Raw genomic sequence first — 23872 nt, 5'->3', positions numbered from 1 at the left:
AATAGTTATAAACCTTCCTGGGACCTATGAGAAGCTACCCTGTTGAGGAGAACCCGATCGGTTCAGCGGTTAACGAGATCCTTCGGTACAAACAAACACACAGACATCCTGTTACTTTGGTATAAGGATAATAATCACGCTTTTCCTTCATGATAAAGATAAAACATTTCATGGGACATAATATCAAATCAAGGATAACAACATCCATAGGGTAGCAACGCAAATGTGATAACTATTATTATTTGAAAAAATCATCATACAGTTAGTTCTGATTCCTGGAACAAATGGGCATAAATTTTTGTTTAGGATTCTAAATACTATATTGAATACACTTTTAACTTGTCTGTCTTATTTGATAAGCTTCGCTTTTTTATGCTTTGTTTAACTTTAAGTAATGGATTTATGATTACTTGGATCTTACACCAGATTTTCATGTTCTTTAATTAGGTGAACTCTTTAGCGGGCCAAAATAATGATCTTCCAATCCCCTCCCCTCCGACCAATAAAAGTGAGGGGATATTGCAACAAAAATTGACGCCAATCTTTCTCCTGTCATAATATCCATGTATATTCTATATCCATTCTTTAAGTAACGCATTCTTTATTAAATCAAACCTGGTTTTGAGTTTGTAAAATTGATATATTTCACAATACAATTACGAGCTCCTCTCAATTTGTTACAATACTATCATATTAGTCTGTAGAACCAATTCCACATGATTACTTGGTGTTTTCTCATTGTCGCTTCTTATTGAAATACATTCTATTTTATTGTCATAATAATATTACTTTCCTAGATCACTAACAGCTTAACCCGTAGCCTCTAGGGGCTTTGCACCCTCTACCCCATTATACATTAAACCATTTGCTGACTTTCCTTAAGATTGTAAAAATACGTTACAAGATCTTTTAGAATACAGAACAACTTAACACTTATTTTATTATTGAAAGGTTGTAGTTCATAACATGTAAGAAAAAATGTAATTGCAAAACTTAACATTTTTACAGTTTAAGTGTAACATATTTGAATATATAATAAATGCTTATCACGCTGTTATTAGTCTTTATCATTTTGTCACACAGAAAGGTCACGCATTAAAGTTGCAAGGTATCTACATCTTTTCATTAAAATATAATTAATTTTTTGAAAATCTTCAGGGAACTAGGGATGGAGTAAAAGATGAAAAAAAATTTTTCTAAATCATTTATAGAATTCTCTCTTGGGTAGCCTATAAACATTAGGACTGACAGAATACATTAACTGCCATTGTCATCTTCCTCCCTGATATTTATATAACAATAAAGTTTATGTATATTGGCACTCCAATGTAATGTTTTTTTCTTTTTTAAGACAAGGAACTTATAGACTTTAAGCTTCACAACTAGAGGATACAGCAAGATACAGTTGCAATTAAGGTATTTATAACTTTTTATTAATGAATATTACTTAATTTTTTCAAATTTTCAGGGAACAAGGGATGGAATAAAAGATGAAAAATAGATTTACCCCCAATCCATTCTTTCTTATAAACCTTGGGATAAAGGAGGACCTGTAGAATCAGTTAATTGTCATTGTCATCTCTCTCCCTGATATTCATATAACTCATGTAGTTTATGTATAATGGCAACATAGTTTTTCTTTTCTTTTCAGGAAAATTTGCGGCTATAGGCCACCCATCTAGAGGATACAGTCATCAGCTTATATCAGCAATGAAATTAATTCAGAGGAAAATCACGAAACCTATACAAGATTTCAGCTGTCTCTTGGGGGACAACTCTAAGTAGAATTGACGATATTTTATCTGCCCCTCCCCCCCCCCCACAAACTTATTTAGATTTATTTGGCTAAACCGTATTCATGTTGTGGACTATAAGCCAAAATATCTAGAGGATACAGCACAACAGGTACAAAAGTTTTTTAAATTCAGCATTAAATGGGGGAATAGATAAACAAGGTTATGAAATCCATAAAATCGGAGATCAACAAAGCATATGATGACATGGTGTCTTATCCCCATAAGAATCATTATCAAATTAAATATTCAAATCTATTTGGTGTATGTATAATGATACTTTAATTTTTATGTTGATTTTTTTTCAGAATAATTTGTACTACCTATCCTTAAAGAATATACGCTACACACACACAGAAAATGAACAGGTAATAGAGTCTTTAAAAGCGAAGCTTTTCTTTAATTAAGGTCGTCCGTACGTCCATTGAAAAGATGATTCCTGTTAGATAGGATTACATACCTCTTCAACTGTTGCCAGAAAGTGTTTTGAAACAATGATTCCTAGGACACTAAGGAATAATATTTTGAATAAGCATATCTAAGTAAGTATAGCAAGGATAAACATACATAAAAACGAATATCTAAAAATCAAATGACATTATACCTTATCCTAAGAATCATCATTCAAACAAACTATAAAATATAAACATGAAAGTAAGATAAAATTTTAAGTTTCTGTTAATGATGCTACTCCTTTTGAATTGTATCTAATCATTATAGGAAACACTATTCAAAATTTGAAGTCAATAGAATGATTCTTAAATGACTAAATTAAGAGATGTATGGGACAGACAGGCGAACTGTTCCTTATTGCAGAAAAAAAACATGGCTTTTAAAAATAATTTCATTGTAAACTAAATTTTATTAATATTATTTCTAATATATATTTATTTAAGTGATTGGCAGCTACCAATCAGCTACCAGAGAGGATTTCACCACACCTCTCCCAAAAGAAGAATTTAAAAACACCATACCCCCCCCCCTCCTCCCTGCCGTTCCTGTGCATGCCCCTCACACCACCATCCAAAATAATTTAATTATTGTGATTTTAAATATTTGTAATATTTGATAAATATTAATTGTTGATACCTCGTTGTAATTGTAGCTCTGTTACTCTACTATGTGTAGATTGGTCTGTCTGTTCGTTTGTGGGTCTGTAATGTTTTTTTTTCTACATTTTTTGCTGATTCTTTTTGAGGATTGGTAATATCTTTATGAAGACAAAGAAAGACGTTCAATGTTTTTTTTATAATATAGATTTTTTTTGGGGGGGAGGGGGTTACAAATATCGCACGAAAATTTTAGTCCTGAGGTAATGTTCAAATGGGGGAATATCCCCACGAAACGTTTTTTTTAGGGGGGGGGGGATGATTAGCCCCACATTTTGTTAAATAAATTCATCTGATTTGTTAAAACTAAGGGCTATAGACAATTGTTTTGTCGGGTTTTAAAAGAATTTCTAAGGATGATATTGGCATAGAGGGATGGGTTTAATTAAAATGTATAATGTTAAAACATTTTGGGAACGTATACCCCCTCCTCTCATTTGATGTCCTTGCAAAATCTTATGATTTATTATATTCTTGCATTTTTTTATTACACTAGTCCCAAAAGTTTTATAATTCATTGGCTTAACAACTTTGGGACTTTTGATTAGTTGATTCATTGAGCTGAATGTTCAAAAGTGTCAACCAATGATTTTAATCTACATAAAGGCTTATTTTATGTATTATCATTGGGGATGTACATAAATTTGGAGGGCATCGCTTTGTAGTAAAGATATTATTTTAGATTTATTTCCCTTATTCCTGTTATGTTATTTTATCTCACTTTCTGTCTTATTGTCATTATTATTCTTTATATTTATTTCTGTCTCTCCCCTGTCAAAACTATATCAGCATTTTATCGACATATCTTTTCAAAAGTTTATGTCTACTATATAGTTGTATTAAAAAGTGGTTGCGGCTGACATAATTACCCAGTGATAAAGGGAAAAGACAATGGCCGATAAATTGATATACATCACCAATGATGATACACAAAATTACCCGTTCAATAAATTATGATGTGTAGTAGAAGCGTTTAGACACTTAAATCAAAATCCAATAAAAGTCTCAAAAGTAGTTAAGTCAAGGAATAAGAAAATTAATATAAAACTTTTGGGACTAATTTAAGTTTTTAATATACAGCCCATTGTCCACTCTCTCCCTGCATAATACCAACATTCACTAGGCTGTTTTTAATATAAAGTTTTTGACAATATTTTTTACCATGATATTTCTCTTCCTCAAAGTTTTATTTTGATAATTTGTATTAATCTTCGCATCTATGATCTTTTTGGTCTTGTTAACAAGAAGAAGGGACGTTTTTTTTTCATTTCATTTTCTTTTATTACTTTATTTTTTGTTATCATTTTCTTTAAATCTAAAATACCCATTTAGATTTATTTTAGTTAATCAATAAATGTTAAGATTAGTGACATTTTAAACAGGGATCTAAAGGAATAAGACAATGGCCAACAATTTCCAATGATGATACACAAAATTTCCCCTATTGTAGATTACACTTATTGGTGAAAACGTTTGGACACTCAACTAAATGAATCAACCAATTAAAATTCGTCCCCAAGGTTGTTAAGCCAACGAATAGGACAATGTTATTTTAAGACGTTGGGGGGGACTAGTGCAATAAACAGTCCAATGTCCCCTCCCTCCCTACATTTAAAAGCTTGCTTTAATAGTTAATTATTTATCATATCTTATTATAGACAGCTGTCCGCGGATATTAAGTTATAAATCAAAACCCGTATTGTTAAACCTACGGGGGATGAAGGCCTGGTCTAACAAAACTGGTTTCAATATCATGATTTTTATTTCAATATTCGTAGAAAACTGTTTATAGTTCGATATGATACATGATTTTTCAGTATGGCCTAGAATCGGTTCTAATCCAGCAGATATTAATCGGTTTGGTAGCCATACTGGAAAAGGCCTTAATATTATATAGGTTTATTCCAGCAGCTACGCCCCTAGGGGCCGTATAGGGCAATTGAGAAAAGGGGGGAGGGGTGAATACGATCAATTGTTTATTAGATTTGAAAAGAAAAATAAATAATAAATTTTGGGAGAGGTTATTTTTTCTAGGGGCGATTTCTCTAGGGAGGTTGGTGGTACCCTCCCCCAAAATAGTTATAAACCTTTCCAGGACCTATGGGAAGCTACCCTGTAAAGATAAACCATATTGTTGCAGCGGTTAGCGAGATCCTTCAGTACAAACATAAACAAACAAAGAGACAGACAAACATCCTGCTAATTTATTGTAGGGATTAGATTGACTTATTTGACCTATTTAAAGTTTTCTTAAAATTAAGAACTCAATCAGTTCAAAATCCTTTAAAATTTTAAGCTGCAGTAATAAAATAAGAATACGTTTTTTAATAGGATGTTTGTTTGAGAATTAAAATGACCTTAAAATATACACTTTTAGTTCTGTTATCTTTTTATTATAAGTAAACATTTTAACAGAATACTTTTTCTTAGGAAATTTCCATTCCATTTTCAATTAACGTTTAAATGGACATATAATATACATGGATATATTGACAGGGGTAAATTTTTCGTCAATTTAGCTTGCTGGTATGGATTTGATTCATTAGTCAGTTCGCTCATCCAGTAGGGGGTGGGGATGTGGTAAAGGAGGGTCGATGGGGGGTATTATTATTTTAGCCAGCTGAGAGCATTGCCTTTTCAGAGTACATGAAATATATGGTGCAATATCCATGTAATAATATATCAATTCTTGTTTCAGTGCTTTTTTCTTATCTTATATACATACACTGGGATTTCTAACTACGTTTTATAACTTATAAATATTATTTATTACAAACTAGCGGCTACGCCCCTAGAAGGTATTAAGGTGAGAGGGGGAAAAAGAAAATAGCTTAAAACCATCACAGGCCCAGTAGGTATATTCCCTGAAGAGTAGAGCCCAATTGTTTTAGTAGTTACTGAGATCTTAAGATTCAGACAGACAGACAGACGGACAAAATGACAGACAGACGGACAGAACGACAGACAGACAGACATCATTCTACTTTGTATTATAGATAAACGTGGTCACATTAAAGTTCAAGTTTTAAACTCGTAGCATTTTTTTGTTATCTTTGCATAACCTTGCTTCAATGCTTATTCATCAGAATTTCTAATTACGTTTTATAACTAAATTAGTGGCTACGCCCCTAAAGGACTCTAGGGGCACTTGAAGCGGAAGTGGGGGTCGACATCCCCTCATTTTCAATTATAGTTTTTAAGCAAATAAATATAGTAGGTTATTTTTTTTTAATGGGAGGGTGGTGCCAGGTGGTACACTCCTTAAAATAGTTATAAACCTTCCAATGAACCATGACAAGCGCGATACACTGTGAAGGAGTACCATATCGGTTCAGCGGTTATGGAGATCCTTTGCTTTAGACAAAAAAAACTTACCACTTTATATAATAGGACTAGCGGTTTCACACCTACCTCTAATTTTTTTTCTAAATACTAAATTTCTAAAGAGTAGAACCTGATCGGTTCAGCGGTTTTAAAGATCTTAAGCTTCAGACAGACAGACGGACATACATTGTTCTGCTTTGTATTTTATATATTTATTGTAATAATGTGGCCTTTTTTACACGAATAATTTATTGATGATGGGTAAATTCAGAGTCCGTTTTTGTACAGTTTCATTAAAATGCACAAAACACAGAGATTTTGATATTAATATATTGATTTAACTTTTAGAGTGTATGTCCAGTAAAGTCTTGTAAACTGCTGGAACGATCAATCCAAGGTGTTTATGGAAATGTGGGTATGGTCATTAGATGGTTTTAGGCTTTTTGGTGTGTGACTGACGGGTGGAGGTTACGTTAATGTTTTTTATAAAAGTATTAATGTAACTTTTTGTTTATCTGCATTGAAAACTTCTATTCTGATATTGCTCTGTTTTACAGTGAAGCTTCTTATAGATCCCAGGATGGTTTTTAACTATGTTTGGGGAGGATACCATCGATTTCATGAGAGTGATATGAGAAAATAACCCCCCCCCCCCTAAAAAAATCATATACTTGAAAGCAAGCGAATCAATATTAACATTAGAATAAAACACTTGTAGAGAGAGAAAGGGTTAAATAACTGTATTTCCCTATTGCAATGACCTTGTGCCGACTTACATTGGTTGATTTCAAATGTTTCTTAAAATCAACCAATGCAATGGTAACGAGAATATCAACACAGTCAAGAAGCAGAATATGCTAGCAGACAAAAAAGGTCATTGAAAAAAGGGAGGGAAGTAGTTATCTGTACATACACCTATACTATAGATTTGTTATCTCAACTTATCCACCCCCCCTCCTCATACCCTCTTTAAAGTGTTCCTAGAGGCCTATATGAGCGAAGCCACTAGGTAAATTTGTCGTCAATTTAGCTTGTTAATGTGGACCTCATTTATTGGTCAGTTCGTTTTTTCTAGTAGGAGGAGAGGGTATGGGGTAAAGGGGTTGATGGTGGGTAATATTATTTTAGTCAGCAGCAAGATGAGCATTTCTTTATCAGAGTATATGAAAATCTGGTGCGACATCCATATAATAAAATATCAATTAATGTTTAAAACATTTCTTGTTATCTTTACATAACCTGGCTTATTCATTTTTAATTACGTTTTATAATTAATTAATATTATTTATTACAAATAACTGGTCACGTTAAAGTTCAAGTTTTATGCATGCAGCATATTGGACTTTTTTACACAAATAATTTTTTGGAGACGGGTAAATTCAGAGTCCGTTTTTGTACAGTTTCATTAAAATATACAAAACACTGAGATTTTGACATTAAAATATTAATTGAACTTTAGAGTGTATGTCCAGTAAAGTCTTGTAAACTGCTGGATCGATCAATCCACGCTGTTTAGGGAATTGTGGGTATAGTTATAAGCAGGTTTTAGGCTATTTGGTGTGTGATTCAGAGATGAAGGTTACGTTGAAGTCTGTATAAAAGTAATAGGGTGACTATTTGTTTGTTTGAATTTAAAACTTCGATTTTGTTATGGCTCTGTTTTAGATTAAAGCTTCTTACTAATCCTAGGATGGTTTTTAGCTATTTTTGGGGATGACACCTTAAATTTCATGACAGTAATTACCCCTCCCCCCCTCCAAAGAAAAAATCTACTTGAAAGCAAGGAAATAAATCTCAACATTAGAGTAAAATATTAGAGAGAGAAAGGGTTAAATAACTGTATAATAACACTCAATTGGGTCTTTGAAAATCAACCAAGCGTAACGGGAATATCAACACAGCCAAGAAGCAAAAAACAAATTGCTAGCAGACGAAAAAAGTCATCGAAAAAGGGGAGGAGGAAGTAGTTATCTGTATTTACATCTGTACTATCTCAACTTACCCACCCCCTTCCACATAACTTTTTTTAATGTTCCTAGAGGCCTATACGGGCGAAGCCTCTACTGTTGAGGATAAAACAAAACATTGATGAAAATATGCATCCGGCAAAAAAACGTGAACTACGTTACAAAACACGAAGAAAAGAAAAATTGTACATTAAATATGCAGGGAAGGTCATTTAATATCAAAACAAGGATGTCAACATCCATAAAAGCGAAGCTTTAAAATCAGAATGAAAATTTAAAAATAGCTCTTGTAGAGTGTTTAAACTTAATAAAAACTTGTACATAAATTTGTTGCATAATTGCAGGATACAGAAAAAGGATGTATTTACATTTTTTGGATTTTATTATCAAGATGCATCGTTTAAAAAATTGTACCTTATAAACCTAGGAATAATTATTCCAAAAATCAAAAAAAAGTTAAAAATCGGCAAATTAATTTAAAGGTGCTAAGACAATGGCTGATAAATGATGCACATCCCCAATGTTAATACACAAAATTACCCATTCTGTAGATAACTATTAGTGGTTGAAATGTATAGACACTTAACTTAATAAACCAACCAATCATAAGTCCCCAAAGTCTCTCCGTCAATAGGCACTTTAAAAGAATACGCCGCCCCACTTTTGGGGGATGTTATCATCCTTGTTTAAAAATAAAGCTTCTCCCTCCAGCTTCCATAATTGATTGTTGATTTGGGTTTGGTAGAATAGTCCTATTGAATCTAACATATTTGTAAAATTACCACTTACTTACAATCTGAAAAAAAACGTGGCAACTACACAAAAATCCTTATTAGAATGCCAAAATATTTATTGTAAAAATAATTGGGTTTTTTTTCAGTCCGAATTTGGTACAAAATGTTATTTGTAACATGAGTTTTTTATAGTTTCTAATAAATGTAAATGATTGTTTGTTTCATTGTATTGTTTGATATATTTGACTTAGCTTCTTTGGTTGCTTTTATTCTTAATTTTACTGAAATTATACATAAGATAGAAAAATGTGAAGCCTAAAATCTCTCGATTTTCTGTTATCTCTTTTCTCTATATATCACTCTTTCTCTCTCTCTCTCTCTCTCTCTCTCTCTCTCTCTCTCTCTCTCTCTCTCTCTCTCTCTCTCTCTCTCTCATTCTCTCTCTCTCACACAAACACACTCTCTCTCTCTCTATCCGTCTTTAATTTAGGCATGTTAGAATTGTCCTATCGATTTCAAACTTTTCATGGTGATTCTTATAACAGTTAGGTACAATTTTTAGAGCATAGCAACTTTTTAATCGTTACCAGAGTACTGATTCCTAGGACAACAAAAGCAAAGCATCTATAAAATAAAGTCCTAAAAATGTGAGTATGTCCTTAAACATAATCGTTTATTAAAGCAGTTTTTCAACAAATTTAACTTTACAATTTTGTTTTGACTTTTATACATTTAAATTGATTATTCAGTTCTGACACTCTTCAAGTGTTAATGTGTGTTTGTCCTACCGTTTCAGGGCCTCACTTTTATGGATGTTATCATCCTTGTTTAAAAAAACATAAGCATTAAGCAAAGAAAAAAACTATTATCAATTTATTGAAATAATCTTTTTTTTAAATATTTGAAACATAAATGTACCAAAACAGGCTTTCCTAGTATAAAGCGCATTTTATTGAATTATTTTTTTCTAACCATAATTAAGTTTTTTTTAAAGACATTTCTCATAAAACACCCTGTAGTATAAAAAGTATTAATGTGGACAAAGTGACGCAAAAATCAGCCATGTGACGTCACGAAAATGTGGGAGATGAGAGGAGAAGTGGGAAAGAAAACCCCTGAAAAAGAGAGGGATATTCCCTCATTTTTATGACGTCACATGGGTTGTTTTTGAGTTTATTATACCGCATAATTTGTTCTTTTAATTTGTTTGCCTTATTTTTCTTTATCTTACTAGCTTTAATATTAGGATTTTTAGGTATATAAACTACACTGTGTAATTCATCTGTATAATTGTCGGAAAACGTCCAGGGAAAATATAATTTAAATATACAATAGTGAGGAGCGTTGCCTTTAGGAGACAGATTTCCAAACCCTGTTAAATATTCCCTGGATGGATTAAATACTTCCCTATAAATTGTAAAATAATTGGCAGCTGTTTACGAGATATTATTGGCTATTATAGAGACAAAGATACAATTATCCAGTTACTTAAGTAAATACTAGCGGCTACGCCCCTAGAGGGCTCTAGTGGGCCTTGAGAGGTGGAGGTGTGGTCAACCCACACTTACAATTGTAAACTTCGAAAAAATTGGATGGTTGGGGGTAATTTGAATTTGAAATTTGAATTATTTTTCTATTGAAGGTTATTGGTAACCCAAAGTAGTTGTAAACCTTCTAAGGACTTATGAAAAATTACACTGTAATAGAGAACCATATTGGTTTATAGTTCCTTCTGTACAGACAGTTACACAAACATACAGAAAGACACAATTCCTTTTACTTTTATATCCTGATAATAAAGTAACAGGATATGTGTGTGTGTGTGTACAAAAGTATCTGCCAAACTGCTGAACCGTAATGTTCTCCTTCAAATATAGCTTCACATAGGTCCTGGGAAGGTTTATAATAATTTTTGACAAGGGTAACACCCCTAGAAAGAAATTATCCCTCCCCCCAAAAAAACAATGTATTTAAACTTTTAAAACAGAAATAAAAAATGGGATAGGTCAATTCAATCTCCCCCCCCCCCTCCTTAAATGTCACTATAGGCCTCTAGGGGCACAGCCACTAGTAAGAATAAACAGGACTTACCTTGACATGATGACATCTATAGAAAATTTCTAGTGTATAATGATAAAAAATATTTTATTGTGTAATTGTTTACTTGTATAATTAAAGATTATAAAACTAATTTTATAAGTTAATGAGGATAATATTAATAATATACTATTGGGAATTTATTTTTGTTTCTTCAATTAACTTTCAGTTTTTCTTTTCGGTGGCACTTTCCCACAGATTATCTTGTTTATAAACTGTCTTGGGGTTGCGTTCCTAAATATGGAATGCAAAGAAAATAGCTTAAAACCATCCCAAGACTTTAAGTTAAACAGTGAAACCATCAATCTAAATTTTTAAAATTAAAAATAAAGGGTTGCGGTAGTTTTTCATTGTTTGTTTATTATTTAAGGTTTGGTTAGGTTAGGTTATATTAGTTTCTAGTTAGCCCTGCAGGTTAAGGCGCCACAGGTATAGGCAACCCTAAGGATAAGGGAATCCTGAAGGGGTTAGGTTTACAAGAAATTACATCCTCCCATCTCTTATTTTACTTTTGTTTATATAATAAGTTTCGCTACTAATGGAATTTGTGGATATACTTTATTAGAGTACATGAAAATCTAGTGCAGCATCCAAGTAATAATTTATTGATTACTGTTGTATTTCATTGTCCTTGTTATTTTTCATATTAAGTGTGGAGGAGAAAACATTATAAAAATTGTGTATATATTAAAAAAACAATTATGAATTATCTAAACAAGTATGACAACATACAAACCAAGCATAGCTTATCCTTACATAAAGTTAAAGGCATGAAGTGTAGAAGGGGTTGGATATTACCTCTAGATATTCACCCCTCTGTACCCTTGATAAGGGTCTAAATGCTCCTGATACAGATCCCCACCCCCCACACCCTCAAACAACAGCCAAGGAAGGAGAGTGTCATCGCCATCTAGGGGGGTTTAGTCACCCCCATAACCTATTAATATTATCCTTTTTATTGCATGATATACCCCCCCGCCATAGACTTTTGTTTAAAAGGGTTGTCAAAATTGTTGGGTGGAAAACTGTAGAACTGGTAGAGAAAGTAAATAAACATTTGAGTAGATGAAAGAAAAAAGTAAAACGGTGAAAAGTTTAACCTTAAAGAAGCTTCACTGCAAAGGAGAGCCATATGGGTCCTACAGTTAACAAGACACAAACATCTTTTCAGCCGTCCTCAAATTTAACCCATTTGAATGCATTCTCTAATTCATTGATAAAATCCTTGTAGATATAAAAAAAAGCCAATTGACTCTAAATTGCAATGGTTTTATGAACTCGGTCTCACAATTATTTGTTTAAAAGTTTAGGGAGTATTTTTTAAATTTTGATTGGTTGGTTCAAAATATCCAGAAGTGTAAAATCCCTGTTTATGAAGTAGCTGCGCTACATTATACATAAAAATATGAAAATATTCTAATAAATTTTATGAAGATAATTTATAACTCTAGTTTCCAAGAATTTTCTTATCTTATGCTTACATTAATTAAACATAATTCTACCTGGTTATGAAGCTACTCTAATACATAAATATCTGTATGTCTAAACAAATCAAAAATAAGAATAAGTTTTTCTTGGCTGCTATTTATGATAGTTGACAAAATAACCAGTTTTTAATTTAAGTTTTTCAAAAACATATTTATAGGCTTTCAGATTACAGGGCCCTACCATACAAAATTAACCATCAAAAATAAATTAATTTATATGTTGCTTGTGATATACATGCAATTTAAAGAATTCAATTTTATGGAGATATTGTAATTTACTCGGCTGCTTTGGAAGATAGGTGTTTTAACATATATCCCCTGACTAAAAGTTTATTTTTATTTTGTCCCTTTCTCTGTAATTTTTGGAATTAAACTTATGGAAAGATGTTGTTCTTGTTAAATTTTTCAGAAATTGTTGTATGATTTGTTTAAACAATGATTATTCTTAAGAGCAAAGCTTTTTTTACATTTAAGATCTGTCCCAACTTCTCCAACATCATTTTTATTATTTAGATGTAAGTCTGTTCCTTTTCCCTTTGATAAAGTTTATTTTATCTTTTTGTTAATAATTTTTTATAATAATAATTTATTAACATCTTATTTCTTTAAAATGCTATTTGGTTCATTTTTATGTTTATGTTTAAAATGACTAAGCTAGATTTGCTTCACTAAGAAAGGCCATTGATAATGAAGATTTTTCTTTGGAATATATTTTATTATGAAGCAACAGTAGTTACTAATTTTAAATATTATGGTTGAGATAGATTTATAACTGTTAAACTTTACTTTTACGATTATTAGTGTTTACATAAGTGTATTAACATAATTTATCGTCCTTGATAAGTTATAAAATTATTATAACAAACAGCATGCACAAGAGATAAAGAAAATATTTAAGAACATTCTAGTTAGTAGTTATTTAGCCATTCAAGATGGTTTTCCTACTATTCCTGTTAATTAGTTTTGTAACAGGTAAAAGTCTTAACCTTTATAAGCCCAAGGGCTTTGGTTTGACTAGTGGGGGGGGGGGGGGAATGGCAACACCTCTACTACCAACTTCTAAATATTTTTTAAAAATCTGATGAAATTTTTCATGTTTTATGAAATGTTTCTTTCTCTAATTTTTAAAGATTTTTTCAGAGAATGTTTTCTAAAATTTTATTTTCAATTAGTGATTATTCCATTGTCATGAGAAACTATTTCATATTTGTGAAAAAAAGATCATAGTAGCAGATAAGATTTTCTAGGTCTAGTGTTAGTGTTGCAGAATAATAATTTTCATTCACCATAATTTCATAACATGATAAATTTCACACACAAAAAAAAATACACCTCAGATACTAAATTTTAAATGAATAATTTCATTGATCAATAAGGAAATTAAAGTTATATGAAAAAGAATCTACTTTTAATTTAAGCATTTCTTAAATCAATTTACCAGCTTTTTATTTTTTTCCATTGCATATGAGAAGCAAATTTACATAAACAAGGGGTTTTGTAAAACAATATTGGGGGTGGAGGTTAAACCCCTCAGATTAATGTAAAAAAAATATCTGACTTGTTAAAACTAAGTTGTTTTTTAGAGGGGCAAGAGTAGCAATCCTCATTACTTAATTGGAAGTCCTTGCAGAAAGATATGATATGATTATAATTTTTACAATTCAGGTTCAGAGTATTGCCAAGCTCCTACGGATGCTAATTGCCAAAATGTTGAAGATAATGGAGTTTATACAATCTTCAACAGATGGCCATGTAAGAGTTATATATTAATTATAAAAGTTAAACTTGCTAAGATACATTCAAATATACATATCTATAATACAAAGTAGAACGATGTCTGTCTGTCCGTCTGTCTGTCCGTCTGAAGCTTAAGATCTCAGTAACCACTGAACCAATTGGGTTCTACTCTTCAGGGAATATACCTACTGGTCCTGTGATGGTTTTAAGCTATTTTCTTGGGGGTGGGACACCCCCAACCCCCCCAAAAAATGAAAAATACCCCCCCCCCTCAAAAAAAAAATTTTTTTTTACTTTTTCTTTTTAAATCTAAATACGAAAAATTAGGTTGATCAAACCTCTTGGGGTAAGCCGCTAGAGGCTAGGGGCGAAGCCGCTAGTTATGATTTAAAGGAGAAAGGAAGGCTTGATATTAGTTTGTCTGTGTGACTGTATGCCTTTGTTTACAAAAATAAACTACAGACCAATATGAACTTCTTACAGTAAAGCTTTTTTTAGATCAATGAAACTGTTTTCAATCTATTTTTGATTATAAAATATAATTTTCATAATTTTTTTTGTTATAAGAATAAAAACTTTTATGACTTTATTCTTAATCTCCCTTCTAGTTGTCTCATAAACTGGAAAATGCAGTGTCTATGTGTTGTACACCCAGTATATAACACATTATTCTATGCATTAATCAAGGCACGCCACTAGACGCTTCTAGGAGCACTTAAGGGAAAATTGTTTAGGAGGGGAGGAGTGTTTTTGGAGCATTCAATTTTCATTTTAGTTTTAAAAAGAAAAAGAAAAAAAAATAAGGAGGAATTTCCTCCAAAATGGATTTAAAACTTTTAATGACCTATGCAAAGCTTTATTGTAAAGGAGAACCATATTGGTCCAGGGGTAGTAAAGAGCTCACACATTACAAATAGGGTGTATTTTTGTGCCATGTCAAACTTAGAAAATTATGAAATTTAAAATAGTGGCCATGACTGACATTTCATCAATCTAACAATATTTTACTATAATATCTTTCAGGGAGGAGACATTGGATTATAAATAAAACTGTTCCACAAAGTTTTGAAAAAACGCTATCTTATTCATTGGCTTAAAGATTTTGGGTACTTTTGATTCAAATTTGATTGGTTGGTTTTACTAATAATTATAGGAATCAATTTAGCATTCTTTGTCCTATCCCTCAAGAGCCCTAATTAATTAAATAAAATATTACTAGGGTCTTAATCATTCAAGATCTAATATTTGAACTATTAAATGATTTATAATTTGTATTTAAAAGGTGATTGTCGGAAGCGCTGGTGGTGTGAGGATGGAAAACTTCATACTGGCAGCTGCTTTAATGATAATTATCCCAGTAATATTATTTCATTTAAATATGTGTTTTAATAGAACTGTGTTTTTATTAATATTTATATATTAAAAAAGTAGAATGATGACTATTTGAAAATATGTTTGTTTGTCTTAAGTTCAAGATCTTGGTAACTGCTAATCTGATTTATTCTAATCTTAAGAAACTTACTGTTCCTGCAGTGGTTTTGAAATATTTTCTGTGAGGATGGGATACCCTCAGCCTCACCCCCTAAAACAAAAAATGTCCCCCAATTTGTTTAATTAAAAACAAATAAGGGTGGTTAATGTTCCCCTAAAACACCATTTGATAGCATTTTACTTGGGATAAATTGTGTCAGAGAGTAACTTTAATTAGATGATTTTTGATATTGTTTTTGGCTTAAAAAACGATTCTATATAATCATACCCTTCTACTGTAATAGATTAAAATAGGGAGTCTAAATCTATAATAAGGGTTTCTAAATCAGGATATGGCAGGGGAGGGAAAGTAGGGTAATTTTCTTTCTGGGGGGGAGGGAAGGGGTAATTGACTTCTCAAGTTCTCATGTAAACTTTTTTTATTTTCACTTAAATTAATATTTACAAAATCTGTGAGTATGAGTAAAAGTTAATTAATGACTAATAGATTAAGCACTAAAGTAAAAGAATAGAGGGGACATAAGATATATAAAACACGGTCCCGATTTTGTATTTGAAATGTAATCAGTTTACAGCTTTGGAAATATAAACACGGCAGGGTCCCTACAATAGTTCAACAAAAAATTTGCTAGCAGATAAAAGGGTCTCTGTTATTTTGGACAGGTAGCTGTCTTGATTAATCATCTAATCTTATAATCCTGACATAATTTGTTGATTATACAATAGATAGATAGAGAGATGTGATAAAATGTACTATTTTATACCTAGCGAAGAGTGTGAGAGAGGGGGACTTAGATAGATAGTATATATGGGGGAAGGGCGGAGATTATTTGTTGAATGTGTCCTTATAATACAATTAATATTGTAATTATATTTAAACTCTTTGGAATAGTTCCTTTTGTGGCAACGCCCCTTAAGGGGCGATTCGTAATATTTTTAAAATGGCTTTTAATATTTTATTAGATTTTAGATTAGGTTAGGTTATATTGTGTTTGGTGATTTCCCCGCTGGGTTAGGCAATTGGCCCCACATTGTTAGAGCCCCCTGTAGGAGCTAGAAATAGGAGAAAAGCTACTGTGAAAATACAAAGAATTGCCCCTTAAGGGGCATTGCCACAACAGGGACTATACCCAAACTCTTAAATAAGTGAAACTTTTGTAGATTTGTTTCATGTAATGGGCTTTTATTATAGTCATTAAATCCTATTTTTCATTATTTTTATATACTTTATCTACAACTTATTTAACCCCTTTATGGAGCATTTACTGAGAGTAAACTAGCTAATATTCTGTAACCCTAAGCCTGGTTGTATAGTCCTATTGATTTCAAACATTGCATAATAATAAGTTCTGTATAAATAACCTACACTCTATAAAAATACCCAAAAAGTATGTACATAATTTTAAATATAATGATTTTTTTTACTGTTCTTACAAAATATTTAAATTATATATTTATCCTATTAGCTTAAATTTTAAATATCAAAAAAGTTGTTTGTTTGTGTATTTGTCTGTCTGCACCAACCACTAACCCCTGAACCAATTTAGTTCTCTTTAACAGGGTAGCTTTTCAGTCCCAGGAAGGTTTATAACTATTTTGGGGGAGGCTACCCCCTCTCTCAAAAGAAAAATACACCCTACACAAATAAAAAAAAAATTTAAGACCAAAATAAACATAAAGTTTAATTTTTTTTTTCTTTTTTCTAAATCTAAATTTTTAAAAATGTGTTTTTGGATTCAACTCCACCCTCCTCAAGTGCCCCTAAAGGCTTTTCTTATTCAAATGTAACCCCTATCCTTCTCTAATACAAATGTCAAATTCTCCCTAAACATTTTTAACATGTTACTAAACAATTAGAGCATGTCCGCTTATCTATATTTTGAAAGAAAATAGGTCCGAGGGTGCAAGCTTTTCTGCAGTGGACCTATCCGGGGACCCCTGACCTTTCCCTATGCTCTGCCCACCTTGCCCTTGATTTCTCCTGGCACACCCTCACCACCCTCCGCTCTGATCACCTCCCCATTCTCCTCTCCCTCCCTGAAATCACCAGAACCCCCCGCCCTGTTAAAACCTTCCACAACTTCCATAAAGCAGACTGGGACACCTTTACCCTTGAAACTGAAACCCTCTTTGAAGACCTTCCTGACCCTTCCTCCTGCTCCCAAGGTGAAGCCACTTTTCGCCAAATCCTTCAAACTGCCTCCAAACACACTGTCCCTGTCGGCTTCATCAAAAACCAAAACCCCTCCCTCCCTCAGTCTGCTAAACCCCTCATCCAGCAAAGAGACTCCTTAAGAGAAACCAACCCCCATGATCCTCAAATCCAAATCCTTAATGACCAAATCTCCTCAATAGTTAACCAACATTCCAACAAAAAATGGCAAGAAACCCTTTCTAAATCCGACCATAGAACAAACCCTTCCAAATTCTGGTCCCTCCTCAAATCCCTTTCTGGCAAAAACAACTCCCCTCCCTCCAACCAACCCATTTCCTTCAACAACAACAAAGTCCACACCTCCCACCTCCACATTGCTGAATCCTTCACCAGTCAATTCACCTCTGTCTCCCGCCACACTTCAAACCCTTTCTCCAGAAAAATCATCCGCAAAATTCGCCGCCGTAACCACCTTAACAGAGACTTCCAACCTTTCACCCCTGCCCTTGTCCTTGAAGCAATTAAAAATTCCTCCAATTCCTCTGCACTTGGCCCTGACAACCTTAACATCCTTCACCTCAAACACCTTGGTCCAAATGGCATTTCCTACCTCACTAAACTTTTCAACCTCTCCATCTCCGCTGCTAACATCCCTGCCATTTGGAAACTATCCAAAATCATTGCCCTCCTCAAACCTGGTAAACCCCCTGACCTCTCCACCGTCTACCGCCCAATCTCCCTCCTCTGTCCTGCTGCAAAAGTCCTTGAACGCCTACTCCTTCCCTACCTAAAACAATCCCTTACCACCCACCCCTCACAACACGGATTTAAACCCCTCCACTCCACCACCTCCTCCCTTCTCAACCTTTCCACCACCATTGCCAATGGCTTCAATCAAAACCTCCCTCCCAGCCGCACAACTGTTGCCTCCATCGACCTTTCCAAAGCATTTGACTGCATCCCCATCCACCTCCTTCTCCAAAAAATCTCCTCCTCCAACCTTCATCCTAACATCATCAGATGGCTGTCCTGCTACTTGCGTGGCAGGATGGCTTTCTGTTCCTACCAAAACACCAATGCCTCTCCCAAAATCGTCCACACTGGTGTCCCCCAAGGCTCTGTTATCTCCCCTGTCCTCTTCAACTTCTACATAGCAGATGCCCCCCACATTCCCCCTGCCCTCACCTCCTCCTATGCCGACGACCTTAACTCCTTTCACTCCTCTCCTGACATCCCCCAGTCAGTTGAATCCATCAACTCCCACCTCTCCTCAATCGCTGACTGGGCCTCCTCCACCGGCCTCTCCATCGCCCCCAACAAATCCACTGTCACCCTCTTTACTCCCGACCGCAAACACCAATCCAACCTCCATCCTCAAGTCCAAATTAATGGCTCCACCCTTCCCCTTGAGAAAACCCCTAAAATCCTTGGAGTTACCTTTGACACCTTTTTCAATTTCAGTTCCCATGTCTCCACCATTTCCTCAAAAATTTCCTCCCGTCTTAGAATCCTCAAATGTCTGGCTGGCACCAAATGGGGCCACCAGAAGGAGACCCTCCTCACCACCTACAACACCCTCCTCCGCCCCATCACCACCTATGCCTGTCCTGTTTGGTTCCAGCAAAAACAACATTGACAAACTCCAAGTCCTCCAAAACCAAGCCCTCCGCATCTGTACTGGTTCCACTAAAAAATCTCCTATCAGCCACCTCCACCAAGAAACCAAAATCCTACCAGTACGGAACCACCTTTCCCTTTTATGTTCCCAGTACCTGGCCTCCTCCCTCCGTCCCTCCCATCCATCCTTCCACAATGTCACAACCCCCCCTGGCCCTAGATCCAAAAAATCCACCCTTCAATCCATGTTCCTTCCTACCCTACAACCTTTTCTTTCACCCGACAACACCCTCCTTCCTACAAACTACAAATCCACAATCTCCAGACTCCACACCTCTGCTGTTACCCAAGCCATAAATTCTTACCCCCCAAATCCTGTCCTCAACCACGCCCCCCCTGACATCAACCCTTCCGAGACCCAACTTCCCAGGCACTACAGAACCATCCTCTCCCAATTAAGATCCAACTATTGTCCTAAACTCCAAAGCTACCTCCATTCCATCAACGCTTCTCTTACCCCCAACTGCCCATCCCACCCCAGAAACTGTCCAACATCTCTTTTCCTGCCCAAATAATCCCACAAATCTCACTCCTATGGACCTTTGGCAAAATCCCTCCCATGTAGCTGCCTTCCTCTCCACCCATCCAAGTTTCACTAGTCTTCCTCCCCTCCTCCGCCCACCTCCAGAGCCCCCACCATAAGCCCCCCCCCCCCACCATCCTTCGGATGACAACCCGGACCAGAAACGGACAAAGAACAGCCAATACAACAACAAAGAAAATAGTGATAAATACTGTGCTTTTTTGTCTGAATTAATTCTCAAGTTTGTTTATATATCAGTACATTGAAAAATACTAACATAAGACAATAATAAATATAAATCATTTTTAATGCTTTATATGTCCTAGTTATTGTTTACATGTGAAGTATTAAATATGTTATTTGTTGATTAGAGTTGGACCTATATGGAAGGTGTGTGAATGTAGCTGACATTCCCTGGGATATCTGTAAAACAGGTAAAATATTTACTTTTACCAGAGAAGGATGAGACATTAGGCTCTAAAGTTTAATAAACGTATTTTCTTATTAGAACTTTTGTAGCCTTAATAAATCTTGATTGGTTAGTACCATATAGCATTTTTAAAACTTTTTTACTACTCCTTTTAATCTAAAAAAGGGGTACTTTACTTGATTATCATTAGGGGTTTACATATATTTATTATTCATTGTCTTATCCCGTAAGATCCCTGAATTTAATCTTCTAATTCTTATTTGGCATAAATTTGCATCAAGTTAGATACAATTCTAAGAGGGTAGTGTTGAAAATGTTAGATTGTACTTTGTACTTATTCTTTCAAAAGTAAAACAAATTTCCATAAATTTGTTATCCTGTATTTTGTATTCATATGGCAGAGCATGATCTTAATAATAATATAATTATTTGGTGAATATGCACAACATGAACTAATATTCTAACATAACCTATCCAGTGCTATAGAAAGTAAACAAAGTTTTTTTTAATATAATTATACTATAATATAATTATACTATTATTTTGTTTTTCTTGATTAAAATGCTAAATTTTTACCCATATTAGAATTGACTTATCAATTTCAAACTTAGCTTGATTTAAAAGTTACGTACAAGAATGGAATCTTAGCAACTCTATAATAACTACCAGAAAGTTCATTAAAAATATTATGCTTTTTAAAAGTTTTAGAAATTTTTTTTAAGGTATATATTATCCTATTCATATGATTACAATATTGTAAGCGAAGCATTTCTTTAATCAAGTCCTAAAAGTGTGAGTAATTCATTAAACAATATCCTGTGTTTATGCAGTTTTGCAACAAATTTACTTAAAATTTTGTTTAGATTTATACATATTCTGCTTTTTTAATTCTTACACTCTACAAGCGTTAATGTTTGTTTGCTTAACGTTTCAGAGTATTTGAATACTGCACATATTTATCATAATATATTTAATGATAATGATGTTTGATCTTGTGATATACCATTTCTTAAAGCAAAGCCTTTCTATAATTAGGGTCTGTCCGCCCATCTGTCTGTCAATATTGGGCAGCTCTTTTAGTTGATTTTGGCATTTTCGAAATGTTCTATACATTTCTTGATGATTCCTTTTAAAGATTATGATAAAGAAAGCAAATAAACTCTATAATTTTTACCAGAAAGTCTGTATATCCAATTAAAACTTGATATTTTTTTTATTTTTTAACTTTATAATTATTATAATTTTTATATTAGGACATCAAAGTATAGTTTTGTTAGTAAAGCATTTTTTTAATCAAGGCTTAAAATATAAGTTTGTCTTTAAGCAGAATCATGTATTTAAACAATTTTACAACAAATTCATATTCAGTTTAGTTCAAACTTAAGAATTAATATTTTCGTTATTTAAGTTCTGAAAGTTGTTGATGTTTGTTTGTTTTACTGCCTGATTTTAGAGTTTTACTTTTATGGTTGTTGTAATCCTTATTAAATGATAGATATTCTTGTAGTATGAATTGTTAGTAAATCATCTAGATTGTCATATTTAGAAATTGAAGCATTAAATTCATTCATTCTGTATTTTTAAAATTTTATAGCAAATAAGAATATAATTTTTTGAGCATACAATTTAAAAAAAAAACACTGTTACATTATATATCCTAATGTTTGTTTGTTTAATATGTTGTCAGCTTTTAAGATGTTGTCATCCTTGTTTTCTAAAAAAATAATAAAGTCAAACTATACAAATTATTATTTACTTAGATGATACCTGTCAAGATGAACGCCCAACAGATGCCAACTGCACAGCATTTCAAGACGGATATTCTGATAAGTTTCCCCTTCCATGTGAGTTAATTTAGTCTTATTAGTTTAAACTTTAACTTTCTGTTTCTTTCCTTGTTGTTAGGCAATATATAAAGTAGTAGGTTTTTTGTGTAAAGTTTAAGACCTCAGTAATTGCTACACAGTAAAGCTTTATAAATGTCTTGGTTTAGTTATATTTTTTCCCTCCAAATCATTATTCAAGAGGCTAGGGGCAAAGCAACTAGCATAAAACAAACAATATTTGTCTTTTTTAGATCATAAGCTACTCTATAATTTTTGTCTAAAGCAAATGATCTCCCTAACATATTCATCAATTTGCTTGTGCTGTATAGAATTTTTTTGATGTGTAAATGTATATTTCCTGACGGAGTTGAGCAAAGCTTTTATTTTATGTTTTTCTGTATTTGTTTCCAGCAAAGAATAGCATAAATATCTGTTAATGATCTATGCTTTTAACTCATGTATGTATATCTTAGGGTTAATTTATGCAATTTTCTTGCATATTGTTGAGTCTGGGGGCACATCTGTCTATAATACAAAGAAGAAGTATATAGTCTGAACTTTTAAGGGAGTCAAACCCAATCAAAAAAATTCTCCATGTTTTAAAAGAAGAGTAAGAGTAACTGAAACACAATGCTTAACCCTTAATGGTCGGGGGGGGGGGGGGGGGTGTCCTGCGTGACTTTTTAAGTATGGGTATCACACATAACTGAGAGTTGGAATTTTTTGAATATCTCCATCCTGGCGGGCACAGGATGCCAGCAAACCTGGCAAGGTCATCCAGGTAAAAATATTTTTTTGACTAAAACAAAGCATTTTATCATACCAAAATACTAAAATATCCTCTAGTAGTACATCCTTAAATAAAATAAATACAGATGTTCAAGTCACTTTCAGGTTCCAGGTATGATCCTGCAGGTCCTGATCCTCCAGGTCTCCAGAAATCTTTAAAAGGCTCCTGTGGCCACAATTTTTGACTTAGAGACTTCAAATTTTAAACTTTAGCTTTTCTTACATGTCTACATAACGTTTTAAAATTTCAGAAAGATCCGCCACCGTTTTCCTGCCTCCCGCTGACTGCGGCGGCTGGCAGCTGCAAAGTACAGCTGCGGCCGCTGAAATTTATATTTTGATATTTCTAATGTAAAATTTACATACAGATAAACATTTTCTGGAAAAAAATTGTTCTTCTAGCTTCAAAAATAAGAAAATTACAGCCGTTTGAAATTTTTAGGTAAAAAAAGACCTAAAAACAACGGTTGTTAAATAAAAGGGTGAAGGAAGCGAAAATTGACTAAGACTTATAGAAGGTCGGAAATTCATTATCAAACAGGGGACTTGCACAAAAAAATTTAGCCCTCTAGCTCTAAAAATAACTGAGATAATATGGGGAGGGCGTTGAACGCCCCCCCCCCTAACCCCCGACCGATTAAGGTGCTGCAAGGGGCCCAACTGTAAAGGGTTAAGTAATGTATGTATGTTCCAAGGTGCGTGGAGAGAGGTCTAGTACCCAAGTGACACCTAG

At 33.5% G+C, this 23872-nt stretch overlaps 1 protein-coding gene and 1 long non-coding RNA gene across 2 annotated transcripts in view; both read left to right on the top strand.

The window, feature by feature from the left end:
* Positions 1-1059: 1059 nt before the first annotated feature.
* On the top strand, positions 1060-2892 carry LOC145304110 (uncharacterized). The gene is made up of 5 exons (XR_013873979.1): positions 1060-1108; positions 1352-1416; positions 1652-1905; positions 2102-2161; positions 2690-2892. It is a non-coding gene; the product is annotated as an uncharacterized LOC145304110 (long non-coding RNA).
* Positions 2893-13421: 10529 nt separating this feature from the next.
* LOC145304070 (adhesion G protein-coupled receptor L3-like) overlaps positions 13422-23872 on the top strand; it is a 31285-nt gene continuing 20834 nt past the window's right edge. Inside the window, exons 1-5 of the mRNA XM_080145831.1 lie at positions 13422-13483; positions 14177-14263; positions 15531-15605; positions 20466-20528; positions 22285-22368. Coding sequence (XP_080001957.1) covers positions 13444-13483; positions 14177-14263; positions 15531-15605; positions 20466-20528; positions 22285-22368 — 349 coding nt within the window. The 5' untranslated portion in view covers positions 13422-13443. The remainder of the gene's footprint in view (positions 13484-14176; positions 14264-15530; positions 15606-20465; positions 20529-22284; positions 22369-23872) is intronic.

Source organism: Acartia tonsa, chromosome 13 (assembly GCF_053477335.1).
Source record: "Acartia tonsa isolate MP-2025a chromosome 13, ASM5347733v1, whole genome shotgun sequence".
NCBI classification, from domain to species: Eukaryota; Metazoa; Arthropoda; class Copepoda; order Calanoida; family Acartiidae; genus Acartia; species Acartia tonsa.
Note: the sequence above shows the minus strand (reverse complement) of the source record. Positions and strands in the feature narration are given on the sequence as shown.